Genomic DNA, 17,302 nt, shown 5'->3' with positions numbered 1-17,302 from the left:
GTTAGCGTTCATATTTGTTTTTGTGTGAAAAAAGCAAAAAACGAATATTTGGCCAGTGTTTGTGACTAAGTGGCTACTAAGAAAGACTGGACATACCCCACTTGCAATACCTTGGGTTGTCTACTTTTGCAAATGGTATGCCATCATGGGGGTAATTCTCATTCCTGGGCTACCATACGCTCTCAAAGGCAACATAACCAATCTGGCAAATTCCAATGTGAAAAAAATGAAATGCAAGCCTTATATGTGACTCTCTAACTTTCCAAAACACCATAAAACCTGTACATGGGGGGTACTGTTATTCTCGGGAGACTTCACTAAACACAAATATTAGTGTTTTAAAACAGTAAAACATATTACAACAATAATATAGACCATAAAAGTGCCGTTCGCTTGTAAAAAATGCGAAAAACGTCACTTTTACTTAAAATATCATCATTTTAATACAATTTACCAGTTTGAAGCACTAATATTTGAGTTCAGCGAAGTCTCCCGAGTAAAACAGTACCCCCTATGTACAGGTTTTATGGTGTCTTGGAGAGTTACAGGGTCAAATATAGTGCTTGCGAATTGAATTCTCTGCACTTTCTCCCTGTGTTGTCAGGCATGTCAATCAAATTTGAATTAATCAAATCACATAATTACATTAAAAGATTATTTAAATATACACGTAGAATTTTAAAATATATGCATTTATAGGTATTTAAATTCTACGTGTATACTAATGTAATCTTTTATGTAATTATATGTATTTATCTTTATATATATATATTTGCGGTTATTTGTATTTTATATATAGATAGATATATATAGAATGTCATTCTAAGTGTATTTTGTTACCGATATATATATATATATATATATATATATATATATATATATATATTAATAACAAAATACAGTTAGAATGAAATTACAAATGCATATATAATTTATATTAAATTTTGTTTCAATATTTTATTTATTTATTTTATTATTTTATTTATTTATTATTTTAATTATACGTATTTATATATAATATATATATGTACATCTATTATCTATATGATTTATATATACATATTATATATATGTAACGTCATTCTAAGTGTATTTTAATATTAATATATATACTTATATTAATATTAAAATACACTTTGTAAGACGTTACATATATATAATATGTATATATATTATATATATAATATATATACATATTATATATATATATAAAAATATATTTAATTTATTTTTAAACATGTTTATTTTATTGTTTTTATTCTTCCTACCAGCAGGGGGACTGTCTGATATTGTAGACAGTCCCCCTGCTGGCAGATCCATAGCCAGCTATAGGGGGCCATGTGATCGCTCTTTGAGAGCAATCACATGGCCCCCGGGGGCCTCATTTGCAGGAGGGGGGCTGCCTGGGCTGTCAGGCAGCCCCCCAGAAGAGGATCGCGGCGGAGGTAAGTACAACTCACCTCCTGGGGCTGCAAGCCGTTACGACGTACCATGCCGTCGCAACGGCTTTAAAGCCCATTTAATGCAGGACGGCATGGTACGTCGTAACGGCGTTAAGGGGTTAAAGTGTTTGGAGATTTTTGGAGATACATCATTTGGATAGTTTTTCTAATAATATCAAATCATTTGGAAAGTTTATTTATATGTTTCAACAACCTGCTTCTTAACATTTTCAGATAATTCTAGATTTGTGCATTGTGTTTCGAAGAAATTGCAAGTCATCCAAAATTTGGGTGAATCACAAAACAAATGGTCATGGACAGGTCATTTTGTTTGTTTTGTGATTCGGAGTTCCATCTGTGATTTTTAAGAGAAAAAAAAAGATGATTGATGGGTAGGAGGCAACCACTGATTTTTGCATTTTTTTTTGTGATCAAATGAGAAGTAATCAACCAAGGGAAAATCTGCAGCAGTAAAAACAAATCTATCTTTGTATATTATATGAATATGTTATATATAAATATAGTTTTTTTTTGTTTAGTTTTTTTTACTACTCTGCCTTTTTTCTCACTCTATTGGTCACTTCTTATCACTTGATCTGTGAACCAAATGGCGTGCAAATGTGCCTATTAGTGTACTGATAACTATATATTATTTTTTTTGTATAAAGCGCCAACAAATCCCATGGCACTGTACAAAAGGTTGACTAAGAGACATGTATTTGCAATAAGACGAGTTGGATGCACAGGAATAGAGGGTGTTGAGGGCCCTGCTCAAACAAGCATACATTAGGGTAAAGTGATACAAGAGGTAAGGGTAGGATGTATTTCATGTATAAGAAAAAGTTGATCCAGCACGTAGGTTTGTGTCACACTGAGGACTAATAGGTAACGTATTACTGGACCTTAGAATGGCCGGACTTAACGCACCAAAGAATAGTCAGGATACTTGCTGAGGTCAGGGAACACAGAATGAGACACAGCGATAAGGGAAAGCCAGAAGTCAGGGATACCAGAATACAGGGAAGTCAAAGTAAAAAAAAACAGGATTTAAACGCTTAGGAACACACTCTCGGACAACCACTAGGGAAACCACGACAAGGCAATGAGGAAAAGTAATTTTGAGCTTAAGTAAGTGCTTTACATTTCTTATTGGCCGAGAACGGCCTTTGACCCCAAAATGTGCGCGCGCCATCTCCCGTGTGACGTCATGCACACGCCGAAGTCATCATTAACGTGGGCGGATATGGGGGTATAATTTGGCGTGCATCCGCAGCGGCCGGCATCCATTATCATGTTGCAAAACTTATAAGCACAGGCGCACGTCTGCTGGGCGCAAATACCGCAAGGTGAGAAGGAATATGTTACAGTGATATAGAGATTTGTAAGCAACCAGAATTTTAAATTGTACATCATATTTATATTATATCTATGTTTTGTAGTACACTAATAGGTGCATCTTTGCACTATTTGATTCATCCCCCAAAAAAATTCAAAAATGATTGCATGGACGAAATTTGCCCAAGCTTAAACGGCACATGGACGAAATTCAGTCCGTTTGATTTTGTTTGCACCAGTTCTCTTCAACATGCACAAGTCTATATAATGCTACAGTTTCTGTCAATGACTGTAAATTGTAGTTTAGTGGATATTTGTTCAAACTGGAGAATGTTTTCTAGCTCGACTATTTTCTAAACACACTAAAAATTACACAAAAGTATAGCTTATCAAGAGCTAAAATGTAGGTACAATATAGAAAAGTGAAATGTTTTGGGTGTAAAGGCTGTTTGTGTATTTATGATGCTCTATTGACACCTGGTTATCATTTCCAAATAAGTTACAGGGAAAAGTTAAATCCCTCATGGAGGAAACAAATGAGATTGGACATATGTTTCAGATGTTTTAATACGAGACAGATGTTTGGTGTCTAAAACATAAAATGTATATTCAGATTCAAGTACTGAATATAACGGAGATAGATGGTTCCATGTATGAGCCCGGAAGAACATTGGACCTGCAGAATGTTATTGAGATGGAATGTATTCTTCCACTGATACATGAAATGTCCCATCGTAATACAAATAACTCTTTCTTTACATTATGATAAAACTGTTACCTGGCTAATGATTTATTTTAAGATCAATGTGAATCTTCTTGCAGAAAGACTCCAAATTTGAGTTATGGTTCTTCTTTTTTTGGAGTGCTTTCAGGATCGGTGTTCATTGTTTGTGCATTACATGTATTTTAGTAGCCATGTTAATTCCTATAATTTTTATTTATTAAATAAATGTTAAGATTTCCACAGAAAACAATGACAGCTAACATTTCCTTTCTAGAATATTTTTTTAGCCTTGAAAAGTGAAGATCAAATACATATGTGCTGATGATACACCAGTACAAAAACATGTTTCCCCATTCATATATTGCCATCAAAGCTACTGTAAAATATTACGTCTGAAGGGTAGCCCTATTTCCTGTCATAAAAGAAATACTGCGGAGACTTAGCAACAGCCTGTAATAAAACAATGTCTTTCCAACACAGCACAAACATTGCCCTTAGACCAAAAGCATCAAAACCCAGATACTATAACTAATTTAGAGTTCTACGACGGAAGCTGATTCAGTATTTTAAACATACGACAACCTTGGCTATAAACTGTTATATGGCCATTGCATAAAGTTTAGGAAAGAATAGAAAAAAAAACCCTCAAATAAGCAAATTACACATTAATATAATCATTTTTAAAACAAAAGAGATAAATTTAAGAGACATTTTGGAACAGATTTTATATATTCTTGTGCTTACATGCCAAATAATTTTCATTTAGAATTTGTGAAGGTGTAAGTACTTTTATTGCATGTAAGATATTCCGAAATCTAATTTACCTTCAGAGATACTATCTTCCTATCGGTTTTTTACGAATGCTGTTTAAAATATAATGAAGGATAATGATGTCAGCTACTGCAAATGGTTTACAATAAAAAAAAATCATTTTTTTTTTTTTATATACACATTTCTAAACTTTGTGGTGGCATTATAAATAAACATTAGGAATTTATTCACTAAACATTGAGGATATTTATTAAAGTGTTGCAAACCGTTCTGTGTTTTTTAGCACAGTCTTTTTAATTTGTCCAATTTGATCAGTTCTTTTGCTCTCTAACAGTCATTTTTGATGGTATGCTAAATTTTGTGCATCGGCCCTTCCATCACATTTTTCCAAAAAAAAACCTGTTCTGAGTCACTTCTCTTTTTTACTACTCTAAATGTGGTAGTCTTATCTGAAATCTGACTTTGCTATAAAAAATGATGGAATTTAAGCAGAGATAAACGGACCATTTTAGAATAATTTAATAAATGCAAACAGATCAGAGAGAGACCAAAAATAGAGGACACTTTTTAAACCACTCTTAAAAATTGACCTTATTGGAGAAGTTGAGAATGAACTTTCCACTTAAAATGGTCTTAAGAAGAAAAATCTCCATCCAGAAAATGTAGAGATATTTTAAAGCTCTCTTTTTAAATTATATTCGGCATCAATCTCTCTTGTTTATTATTATTATTATTGGTATTTATATAGCGCCAGCTTATTCCGCAGCACTTTGCAATAAAAGGGGAATTTACCAAATGAGGCAATAACAAAATGTAACAGGAACAATAGGTAGTTGAGGACCCTGTTTAAATGAACTTACAGTCTATAGGGTGTGGGGTATAAAAACACAATAGGAAGGGTATTGAGAGACAGCAAATAGACATGGTGGGAAAGTAGAAGATCTGGAGGTGAGAGTGGAGTGTGGCACTGTAGGAGAGAGCGAGAGGAAGGTTTTGAGGTAGAAGTTACTCTTAGAGGCCATAAGCATTCCTGAAAAGATGGGTTTTGAGGGATTTCTTAAAGGATTAAAGACCAGGGGAGAGTCTGAAAGGGGTAGGCAGGCTGTTCCAAAGGAAAGGAGCCGCCCATGAGAAGTCTTGCAGACATGAATTTGCAGTAAGGGTGCGAGCAGCAGAAAGGAGAAGGTCACCAGTAGAGGAGCGACAGGAGAGAAAGATCAGCCTGGCAGCAGCATTCACCGCAGATTGTAGGGGGGGCAGTACGGCTTCTGAGGGAGACCAATTAGGAGAGAATTACAGTCATCGATGTGAGAGATTACTAGAGCATGATCAAGCTCCTTGGCAGCAACTTGCAGAAAAAAGGGGAGTATGCAAGCAATGTTTTTAAGCTGGAATTGACAGGTTTTAGCAACAGACAGGACATGAGGCGCAAAGGTGAGGCCAGGATCAAAAGTGACACCAAGACAGCGAGCATGAAAGTATGGGGTGAAGCAGGTACCGTCAACCTGCAGGGAGAGTGAAGGAGGAGGATCAGTGTTAGGGGAGGAAAAATATGAAACTCAGTTTTAGAGAGATTGAGTTTCAAAAAGTGTGAGGACATCCAATCAGAGATAGAAGAGGAAATTGGTGACACGTTGTAGGACAGCAGGGGAGAGGTCAGGGGAGGAGCGATATCTCTGGGTGTCATCAGCGTATAGGTGGTAGTGGAATCCAAATGAATTAATGAGTTTGTCAAGAGTGTCAGAATAGAGGGAGAACAAAAGGGGACCAAGAACTGAACCTTGAGGCACTCCGACTGAGACAGGACGAGCAGAGGAGGTGCTGTTGGAAAAAGAGACACTAAAGGAGCATTGGGAGAGATAGGAGACCCATGAGAGGGCAGTGTCACAGAGACCAAGAGATTGAAGAGTTAGGAGAAGGAGGTCATGATCAACAGTGTCAAAGGCAACAGAGAGGTCAAGAAGAATTAGTATGGAGTAGTGGCCTCTGGATTTGACTGTGATTAGGTCATTTGTAACTTTAATAAGAGCAGTCTCTGTAGAGTGGAGGGGACGTAAGCCAGATTGAAGAGGATCGAGGAGGGAGTTAGCCTTTAGGAAGTGAGTCATATGTGTAAGTGCAGCCACCTCCTGTTCAGTAGCTGGAGGGAAATCTTGGAGGGTAGGGTTATTCTGGTCCAAGTGAGGTTGAGATAGAGAGGGGAGAATTCATTCCTTAACTGTTTAATCTTGTCAGTAAAGTAGCATGCAAAGCTGAGCGATTAGTTTGTGGGGTGGTGTATTAAAGAGATGCCTAGGATTGCGGGAGACTGAGCATGCATTTGAAAAAATAAGATCTAGGGTATTGCCAGCTACATGTGTGGGAGAATTAGCCCATAGCGATTGCCCAAATGAGGAGGTGATTGAAATAAGTTTTGAGGCTACTGAGGACAAAGGTGGGCTAATGGGAATGTTGAAATCCCTTAGAATTAGAGATGGGACATAGCTTGAGAGGAAGTAAGGAAGCCAGACAGCACAACGGTCAAGAAAGAGACGAGGAGAACCTGGGGGCTGATAAATAACTGAAATGTTTTGGGTTTGAATAAGCGAATTGAGTGAATTGAGAAAGAGGGGGAAGGAGGGGTGGGTAGAGGTTTGAAGGAGCAGTGGGGAGAAAGGAGAAACCCTACACTGTCACCTTTACTGTCAGACCATCTTGGGTTGTGCGTAAACTGTAGACCATTATAGGATAATGAGGCAGGGGTAGCTGTGTCAGAAGTAGAGAGCCAAATTTCAGTTAAAGCAAGTAAGTTTAGCGAGCGTGAGATGAATAAGTCATAGATAGAAGTAGATTTACTTATGTTGCACACAGAGCGTGCATTCCAGAGGGCAGAATGAAAGGAGGGCAAGTGTTCTGTGTTCTACATGATCAATAGTTCCATCAAACTGTTTTTTATCTTTGCAAAAAGCTGTCCTTTTTTGTTACATATGTATTTATTTCTCTCCCAATTCCTCTTAAACTGACATAAAGCAGAACCTCTGTGTTTCGTAGTTTGGCCTATGGTCAATGTGCTGCACTTTATCAGTCCCTCTACAAGAATGGGTTTCCAAGATCTAGACCGCTACTGGACAGACCAGCTTTTTAGCTAAAATAAATTGTTGGTTCTTTTTAAGTTATTCATTTACATATATTGAAAAGTCTATGTAGAAGCAACAAAAGATGCTGTGAGTTACACGTTTGTATTCACGCAAGCACCTTCAAGGTTTGCCATGAACTTTGTTTGTGAGAATGTCACAATTTAAAGGTTAGTTTGATCTGCGCCCAACTAATAACACAACGTCCCTAAAGAGACATTAACATTCAGGCACAAGATTTAACTCTGGATTATTTTACCTAGAAAAGTAAAATCAATGCATTTAAAGTTAACCGTAGTTAAGCAGCAATTTAAATATAAATTGCGTATTTGACATCAATTTTAATCATGATTGTTTTCTTTTCTTATAGATTGCAGTTAGAGATTGTTTAAACAAAAGTCCAATAGAACGTATTAACTATTAATTATTAATGTGGTTCTGATTTTGCAGAATAACAATTTCCATTAAAGAAATGGACAATCTCACATTTAAATAGTGATAATTGGTTAGAATAGTTTAAGGTTAGCGTTTGTAATAATATTTGGGATGTAATTAAATGGAGTAGATGAATGGGGGTACGTTTTGCATAACTAATAATATACAACTTTAATAGCTGTGATCAAATTACTATTAATTCCTGCATAAAATAAAACTGAACTATTGGGAATAGCTGTAGAAAGAAAGTCTCACAAAGCTATATAAATCCTTAAAAAACAATACTTTTTAAATGCTAAAATATGAAGTTGACTAAAAGGGACAGCTGTTTTTTTTTTGCTGGAAAACAACATTATATACTATTGTGTTTAAGTATTTGGAGTCTAATTAAATGGGGAAAAATATAATCTCCGCTAATTAACATTATTTTAATTAAACACTCTGTGATGCAGTTCTGGAAATCCATTAAACTTTGTTCATCAATAGATTACTGAATGTTTAATCAATGCACATTGGCAGTGGAAAGGAAATTTTACTAAAAAAAATACAATTTACACTACTATACAATTTACATTTTTCATACAAGAATTAATAGCACCTATCAGTAAACATATTTAGTGTAATTTATTTTTGTATTGCAGTTCCATTTAAGAACGTGAAACGAGAAGAAGAAAAGCCATTCAGAGATTGTGCTGATTTGTATCACGCTGGCTTTAACAAAAGTGGTGTCTACTCCATATACATTAATAATGTGTCCGAACCAAAAAAGGTAACTGCGCTTATTAAAATATTTCCAATATTGTAAATTGTGTATCTTTTATAACTACTAGGGATGTTACCATATTCAGGATTGACAGACCCTGTTTTGAACCCAACTCCCCCTGTCCCACTTTTGACCCTCATTTTTAGATGCTCTGTATTTTTGGTGTGTCTGATTGGATACAAGAGCTCCACATCAATATTGCTCACCTTAATGTGTCTTTAATCTACCAAAAAATGTGTTTAGAAATCAGTCTGTGCAAATAAGATACATTGTTCTTGCACTAAAGTAAATGTTAGTCACATAAAGTGTTATTAGTAAGTCACCTCAAAATTCTTAGAACTGCCCCATCCCTAGGCACACCCCATCTAGCTCCCCTACAATTTAAATGTCCCTCTTTGTCTGTTTGAAATGTTGGGAAAGTTAAACATTCCTATATCTGTTATAAAACAGATACAAAATATAATTAAATATTAAAACATTGACTGGGTTATTGATGTATGAAGTGTTAGAAATTTAAAGTGAGTTCATTACTAACTGGTCCTTTGCTTATTTTGGCCTGAACTTGGCTTTGACTTCATACTAGTTACTTTGAATTCACACTGTGAAACTTTTTCTGACTTGTCTTGAGACATGAAAAGCTAGGTGAGTCGAATTGTCTATTTGAGTTGCAAATTGCTAAATAACTAAGCTGGGGTTTAGATCAGAATATCAGCTAAACATTGTTTTTTTTTCCCCTCAACTCTTCTATTTTTCTCTGAAATCTGAAATTATTTGTAATTTCCCTATAGCTCACTATTTTTGAATCTCGAAATTTGGTTCTGATTTAGTATTTAAAATGCAATACCTTTTCCGGCCAGCAACAGCATCCATATATTTTGGAATGAAAATATAATCCTTGTTTGTCCAAATCAGTCTCATTTTAGGACCTTATTATAAAGTGATATTTGTATAAATGGTAGGTTTACAGAACTTTGAATTATAAAGCATAAGCTCTTTTTAATAGGCATTTTCTGAGCCAATCCATAGAATGCCACTGTACAACGTTTACTGGCTTTTAATATTGCTTATTTTGAATAATCTCTGAAACTTGAACTTTGTTTGGAGCAAAGCCTATATGTGTGGAGGAAAAGCATGTTTTTACACCCATATGGCACCTGCATTTAATACAGAAAGCTTGTGAAGTGCATTTTGTACAGATTGTAAATCACATTGAGTCATACAACTGTGAACCTTTAGATGTAGATGCTAAGGGTAAGAGCAACGCAGAAAATCTAAATCACTCAAGTCCTTCTCCTTTTATATGTGTGTAACTAACGCCTTACTAATTCATGCTGGAAAAACGTCAAAATTCTACAAGCACTCATGTAGATAAAGAACAGTAGCACCTCAACACATTCATTCTAAAATTCGCCAACCCAAAATAGTTTTCTTAAAAATGTTTTCTTAAACTGGGAATTTATTATATAAGAAATGTTGTAATCTTAGAAGTTGAATAAACCCATATCTAATCTTAAAGAAATAGTAATACCTCATCTAAATTTCAATTTATATAAAAGAGTATATTTAGAGAAATTAGAAAAAAAAGAGGTAGACTTGCGCAAGGCAAAACAAGTTTAGTTAGTTCATTCAAATCAATTTATGTGCAGGGAAAAAAAGAAATTCAGATAATTAAGGTATTGTCCATGTGACATTTTGGTTTGGACAAATGTTATCTTTTTGATCGTTTTAGAAAAAGTTAAAAACCTAAATGGCATGAAAACACACCTATCAAAATAAATATGTTTTGGTATTTTTGGAATTTTCACACACTGGCAGGTCAGATAAAAAGTAACCAAGAGGTTATGTATTTTATGTATTTAAAATATAATGTGCATGTGTATATAAATATATATGCAAAGCAAAGACAGGAGCACTCTCTCGGTTTTTCCAAAGTGCATTCAAACAACTCAAAGCTTTAAATCAACGTTTTGACCCTCCTTGGTCTTTATCAAGATGTTGATGCATTTTGATTAAGATCCAGGAGGGTTGTAACATTGATGAAAAGCTTTGAGTTGTTTGAATAAACTTTGGAAAAACTGAGAGAGTGCTCCTGTCTTTAGTTTGTGTATACTTCGCTGGTAAGCACCTGGATATTTGTTTTGCTTTATTCTGATTGTTGGGGTTGAGTGCCAGAACCTGGACTTTTACATATATATTTTACATATATATAATATCAGGCTTACACTATATATATATATATATATATATATATCCAGCAATAAAGTGGAGCACTCAGAAGGACTTCTTAATAGTGAATTTATTAATAAAAAAGTAGTTTACATCAGCATGTAAGTCCTGTGATTCGACGTTTCGACCCCTCAGGGTCTTTTTCAAGAACAGTTTACAAGTGGACTAAGCATGTATTATATACAAATGAAAAGCGTGCACTCACCAATCTCGTGTGTGTAGCCGCCCATTCAAACCCGGAAGTGTCACGGAGACAGACCCACGTGGTTTCCTTTGCGTGCATCAGTGCGTGTGACGTAATTATAGCGTCATTGCTAGGTAATATTTGTAAACGTTATGTTATATTACTGTGTACTAGCAACCAGCCTTAGCAACGTGTTTTTTACAAGTGGGAATTGCATAATCGCTAGGGAAGAGATCCCTAGGTGAAAAATAAATCTTAAGTAAGAGGATCTCGTGTGATCAATGTATAGCAATCTGAGACATCTGCCATCAATTTTCCAGCAGCAACCCACGATCAGTTTAAAGAGAAACAAAAACCTGAGAGACCTACTGGTGAAAAGTGATCCAACTTCATGTTATCAAAAACCTAGAGGACCTATTAAAAAAGGTTGCTATAGATGCAGCGGCTGTGTGACATGCAGTCACATGAATACCAGTACCTCATTTGCCCACCCACATAGTGGAATTCGGATCCCCATCACACAATATATCACATGTACCACCGACCATGTGATATATCTTATTACTTGTCCCTGTGGTCTCTCATACGTGGGGAAAACGGACCTCACGCTCAGAGATAGGATTAGAGGCCACAGATCGACCATCAACACGGCGTTCAGGGATCAAAAATCGGACAAGCCGGTGGCCAAACATTTTCTCCAAGCCAACCATAGATTGCCCACTTTACGATTCATTGCTATAGACCATGTTCCACCGAATCCGAGAGGTGGGGACAGATCCAAAGCATTACTCCAACGAGAAACATATTGGATACATCGACTGGACACAGTTATGCCCAAGGGACTCAATGAATTTATTACATTCTCTATGTTCTGCTAAAAACATACCTTGGACGCAATGCAAAACCAAAGCCATTCCAACAAGAATTTTCCTGGTTCTCAGACCATCATCCCGCTACCTAATTAATTATTAATTATGTATTAGTTAAGATTGAATAGTTAATTCTAATATATAGTATTTTCATTAATTAATTGCTTATTGCTACAATATATTATAATTAGTATTACTGTATACATAGATCTAGTTTAGATACTCATGAAAGATCTCCTTCTTTGTTTTTAATTGCAATATCTGAGATTGATGTTGCCTTATGCTTTTAATCTTTTTTGTTTGGCACTACATACCTTGGACACTTTCTGCACTTTATTTGGCACTATTTGGCACTTTCGGCACCTCGGTCACATGTCTCAGATTGCTATACATTGATCACACGAGATCCTCTTACTTAAGATTTATTTTTCACCTAGGGATCTCTTCCCTAGCGATTATGCAATTCCCACTTGTAAAAAACACGTTACTAAGGCTGGTTGCTAGTACACAGTAATATAACATAACGTTTACAAATATTACCTAGCAACGACGCTATAATTACGTCACACGCACTGATGCACGCAAAGGAAACCACGTGGGTCTGTCTTCGTGACACTTCCGGGTTTGAATGGGCGGCTACACACACGAGATTGGTGAGTGCACGCTTTTCATTTGTAAATAATACATGCTTAGTCCACTTGTAAACTGTTCTTGAAAAAGACCCTGAGGGGTCGAAACGTCGAATCACAGGACTTACATGCTGATGTAAACTACTTTTTTATTAATAAATTCACTATTAAGAAGTCCTTCTGAGTGCTCCACTTTATTGCTGGATATATATGGGACGCCGGAAGCACCGAAGGCAAGATATATTTATACACCATTCAGGGGTGAGTGCCTAAAGTATTATTTTGTTTATATATATATATATATATATATATATATATATATATATATATATATATATAGTGTAAGGCTGAAATTGTGGGAGGGGTTTTCTCTTCTGCAACTGTCATTAGTCTAATCCTATCCTTACCTTTTGTGTCACTTTACCCCACTCCCTCTAGCATGTAAGCTCATTGAGCAGGGCCCTCAACCCCTCTGTTCCTGTGTGTCCAACTTGTCTGGTTACAACTACATGTCTGTTCGTCCACCCATTGTAAAGCACTGCGGAATCTGACGGCGCTCTATAAATAATATAATAATAATTAAACCCAGGTGACGCCCATAGAATAGAATTAGGGGGGTTGGGATTATCTATTTTTTACTATTAAAATACCAAACAGTATCACGCTATGTCAGCCTCTCTTTATTTTTAAAGGTGAAACCAAGAACACCATAAGGAGAAACGTTACAGTGATTCTTATTATTTATATGACTGTGGTATACCAACAAAAAGTTGTGAATAACATTTATCCCAACCTGAAGAATCCTATATTAACTTTTACGGTTCATTATTGGACAAAACCCTCTTTTCAAAACTTTGTTAGAGGGGATTATTTACTAAGCGCTGACACTGTATATGTTTGTTTTATGTTTGAAAATTCTGGGATTTTGTCTGTGTTTTAGCAGCTTTATAATTGTTGATATATTCTTGGGAGGTTTCCCTCTTTTTACCAATATCTGCCCATTACGCTTAACCATCTCTCAACGTATTGCGCTCTCTTGATTTACATTTTTTTACATTTTTTTTCTCCTTTGCAAAATTCATGGCATGCAGCTGGTTATGTAGACAGAGCATTGTTGAAAAAGTACTCAATATAGACTGTATTATATAAAAAAAAATACTCTGAATTAAATTCAGTGTAATCATGTTAATTTAAGCAGAATAGGAGAACTAAATGTTCCTTCTATGAAACAGATGACACAATGAATACCTTTTAAATTCATCAGAATTACCGTTAATCATTCAATTGACATTTCTTTTTTTTTTTTTTTTTTCTTTTTTTTTTATTTCAGACATTACCAGCCAAGAGATTTTCTAATACATCATTGTATAGGGCTTTGGTAAAAAGTCATCATCAATATATTATTTCTCTTCTTATCTCATTTGACTCCTTTCCGTAACCCCTATCTCTCCTCCCATCTCTCTCTCCCCCATCCTCCCCCTCCCCCCACTCTCTCTCCTCTCTTACTCTCCACCGCTCCTCCCCGAGTTCCCATCTGTTTTGTATTAGGGTTCTACTTTTTAATCCTATGAGAGTCGGTTTCCTTATCCATCGAAAATTCAATATCTCCATTTTAGAAGGTAGTGGCCGAGGGGGGTAGGGTAAAAAAAAGAAAGGGGAGAAAAATCTCTTTCTACATTCATTCATCTATCACTCATACTTAAACCTGGTACAGTGGTGACTTTCATCTTCGTCATCCCTAACTTATGGAGGTATACGTTATATAAATAACTATTTCTATGGCGAATTTTTTTTTCCCTCATATTCCAACAATTCTAACCAAGTAGACCAGAAGTTATTCTCTTTACTGTTACTTCGACTTTTATTTACTCCTATTTCCATTCTTATCTGAAATTTTACTTGTTGTATAAGCTTTGCTTTAGAGAATTCTTCTGTCTTTTTCCAGTTTCTAGCTATAATTATTTTTGACGCTATCAAACAATGAGTTGTCAGTATCTGTTTTCTTTTAATTAAGGCAGGCCATCTAAAATGTAGCAACATCATATCTGGGCTGGTCTCTATTCTGATATTACGGTTCATTATTGGACAAAACCCTCTATTCAAAACTTTGTTAGAGGGGATTATTTACTAAGCGCTGACACTGTATATGTTTGTTTTATGTTTGAAAATTCTGGGATTTTTTCTGTGTTTTAGCAGCTTTATAATTGTTGATATATTCTTGGGAGGTTTCCCTCTTTTTACCAATATCTGCCCATTACGCTTAACCATCTCTCAACGTATTGCGCTCTCTTGATTTACATTTTTTTTACATTTTTTTTTCTCCTTTGCAAAATTCATGGCATGCAGCTGGTTATGTAGACAGTGCATTGTTGAAAAAGTACTCAATATAGACTGTATTATATAAAAAAAAATACTCTGAATTAAATTCAGTGTAATCCATGTTAATTTAAGCAGAATAGGAGAACTAAATGTTCCTTCTATGAAACAGATGACACAATGAATACCTTTTAAATTCATCATAATTACCGTTAATCATTCAATTGACATTTCAGTGTATAACTAATTGTAGAAAGAGTTTTCGCATTTTAATAGTTTTTTTAGATTCCAGAAACATTACATAAAATGTTTATATTCACGTGATGTAGTGTTTTTTAACCCCTTAAGGACCAAGCTTCTGGAATAAAAGGGAACCATGACATGTCACACATGTCATGTGTCCTTAAGGGGTTAAAAATTTCAAGATGAAACTATTTTTTATATTGCTTAAAAGGTAAATCACGTTTTTTTTTATTTCCATAATTCCCTGCAAGAACAAATGGTGTTATGAATATACATCAGTTTATTAACATTTCAATTAATGTACATTTTTAACGGTGTTCTAAATACCTCGTATGCAAATTAGAATCAAGTGCAGCATAAATTAGACATATCTTTCCTCTACGTAATGAATAAATATAAGACATAGTATTATTTCATTAGTGTAATTGGTTTCCATTGTATTATCAAAATGTATTGGTGCACAAGGTGATCAAGCATCATTTTACAATGTGTGATTACATAAGTCATCATAAAATCTTCAAAAAATACTTCTGTAAATTAAAATAACAATACCCATGCATTTATAAACACGAATGCAATGCTTTATCAAGATTCAAAATGCTGTTTCCTGGATACACTAAAACTATTTTAATTCATGTATACGACTCGTAGTTGAAGCCACCTTATTGAGTGTAATGCTGCATATGGTGTCAATCAAGTATAAAACAATAGAGAAAATGTCAAGATGATGTATACCCACCTGTCTGCCAGACGAAATAGCAATCAAACTTGCCAGCTAATTGCCTAGTTATGGTGGCACATCTTTCCCTGCCCAGGGCCAATTATAATATAAAAAATAATGAGGCTCAGCTAACCTGTTCCCTGGCAACCATTAGACTGGCATTAGTTTACATTGGGTGAAATGCAAAGAGATTAATGTAGTAAAAGACATTGATACAATTAAGCTGTAGATACAGAAAAAAAAAACCCACATTTTTGTATCTGTGCTGAGTAATTTTGTTGTTTTTTTACTACCAATCAAATTGAGGTTTAGCAAGTGAATTTTTAACCAAAAACGAGGTGATTTTATATGTTTACAGGCCTTAGACATAACATCATTTTTGTTATTTTTATTTTGTTTTGTTTTTTTTCAATTTATTATTTTTATCGTAGCATAGCATTTTCATACCGGAGAAATAAAGCATATTCAACCACATTTTTTTTTTTTTTGCATTTTATTTAGTTTTCTCACGCAAAATACACTCGTATCACATTATGAGAGAAATATAGTGGCAAAGACAACGGTTTAGCAACTGCTTAGTCCAGTCTATCCATATAATATTACATCTCTGTAGTATCTCCTCGCCTGAGATCCGTTCTGGCACTCCTCGAAGTCGGATGTTCTTCTGTCTGTGCCTTGATTCTAGCACCGTCACGCTTCTGGTGAGTATCTGGACTTGGTGGGTGAGCTCGTGGATCTCCTTCTGTGCAGTCTGCAACTTTTGTTCCCTGGCTCCCTCTCTGGCTTCCCTGTCCGCAACCCATGTGCGCAGGGTCCCCAGTTCAGCCTGAGTTGCTCGTAGGTCTGCCTTCCAGACCTGCCTCATTTCCAAGAGGAGGTCCTTTATGTCCCTCTTGGTTGCCAGCGAGGAGTCGTCATCAGAACCCGACTCGCTGTTGGTGCAGCTTGCAGGGTTAGTCCCGGTGGGTTGTTCCATCTCCTGTGATGCCTCAGAGGCCTCGCTTTTGCTCAACTACACAGGCGCCATCTTGGGAGCGACTCGTGGAGTGGGCCTTTCGAATGAGAGCCTGATATCGGGCATATTGTGAGTCTTCTGCATGTGGGTTTTTTTGTTTTTACACCCCATTATGTCGGCTGGGTGGGGGTTGTTTCTTGCTGCTTTTTGGAGCTTTTAAAAGGTTTTTGTCCACTTTTATTTTGTTTCTTCGGCAGAGCTCCGTCCAAGCACGTCTTGCCTGCTGCTCAGTCAGCCACACCCCCCATTCAACCACATTTTAAGGGCAACATAAGATAATAGTTATTAAGATTACATAAGCATAAGATAGAAACACAGAGATTAAGTCGAGCTGATTTAGTGAATGCTGGCTAGAGGTTGCACATTTTTAGAGGTCTGGCTATGTCTGACAGCTAAACAAGTTAACTGTTTTATCATTGGGCTCTAGTAGCAAAAGATACAGGAAAATAAGAAAAAGGAAAGAGCTCCCTGCATTGCTAATTAATATTAAAGCTTAGTAGAGACTATAGCTGTTTC

General features: G+C 35.7%; 1 protein-coding gene across 1 annotated transcript in view; it reads left to right on the top strand.

Moving 5' to 3' along the window:
* ANGPT1 (angiopoietin 1) overlaps positions 1 to 17,302 on the top strand; it is a 283,138-nt gene that overhangs the window by 187,390 nt on the left and 78,446 nt on the right. Inside the window, exon 5 of the mRNA XM_063451178.1 lies at positions 8,462 to 8,589. Within this exon, the coding sequence (XP_063307248.1) occupies positions 8,462 to 8,589 (128 nt within the window). The remainder of the gene's footprint in view (positions 1 to 8,461; positions 8,590 to 17,302) is intronic.

The sequence above is a fragment of the Pelobates fuscus genome, chromosome 4, assembly GCF_036172605.1.
Source record: "Pelobates fuscus isolate aPelFus1 chromosome 4, aPelFus1.pri, whole genome shotgun sequence".
Taxonomy (NCBI): domain Eukaryota; kingdom Metazoa; phylum Chordata; class Amphibia; order Anura; family Pelobatidae; genus Pelobates; species Pelobates fuscus.
This window is presented reverse-complemented; position numbering and strand designations above follow the sequence as displayed.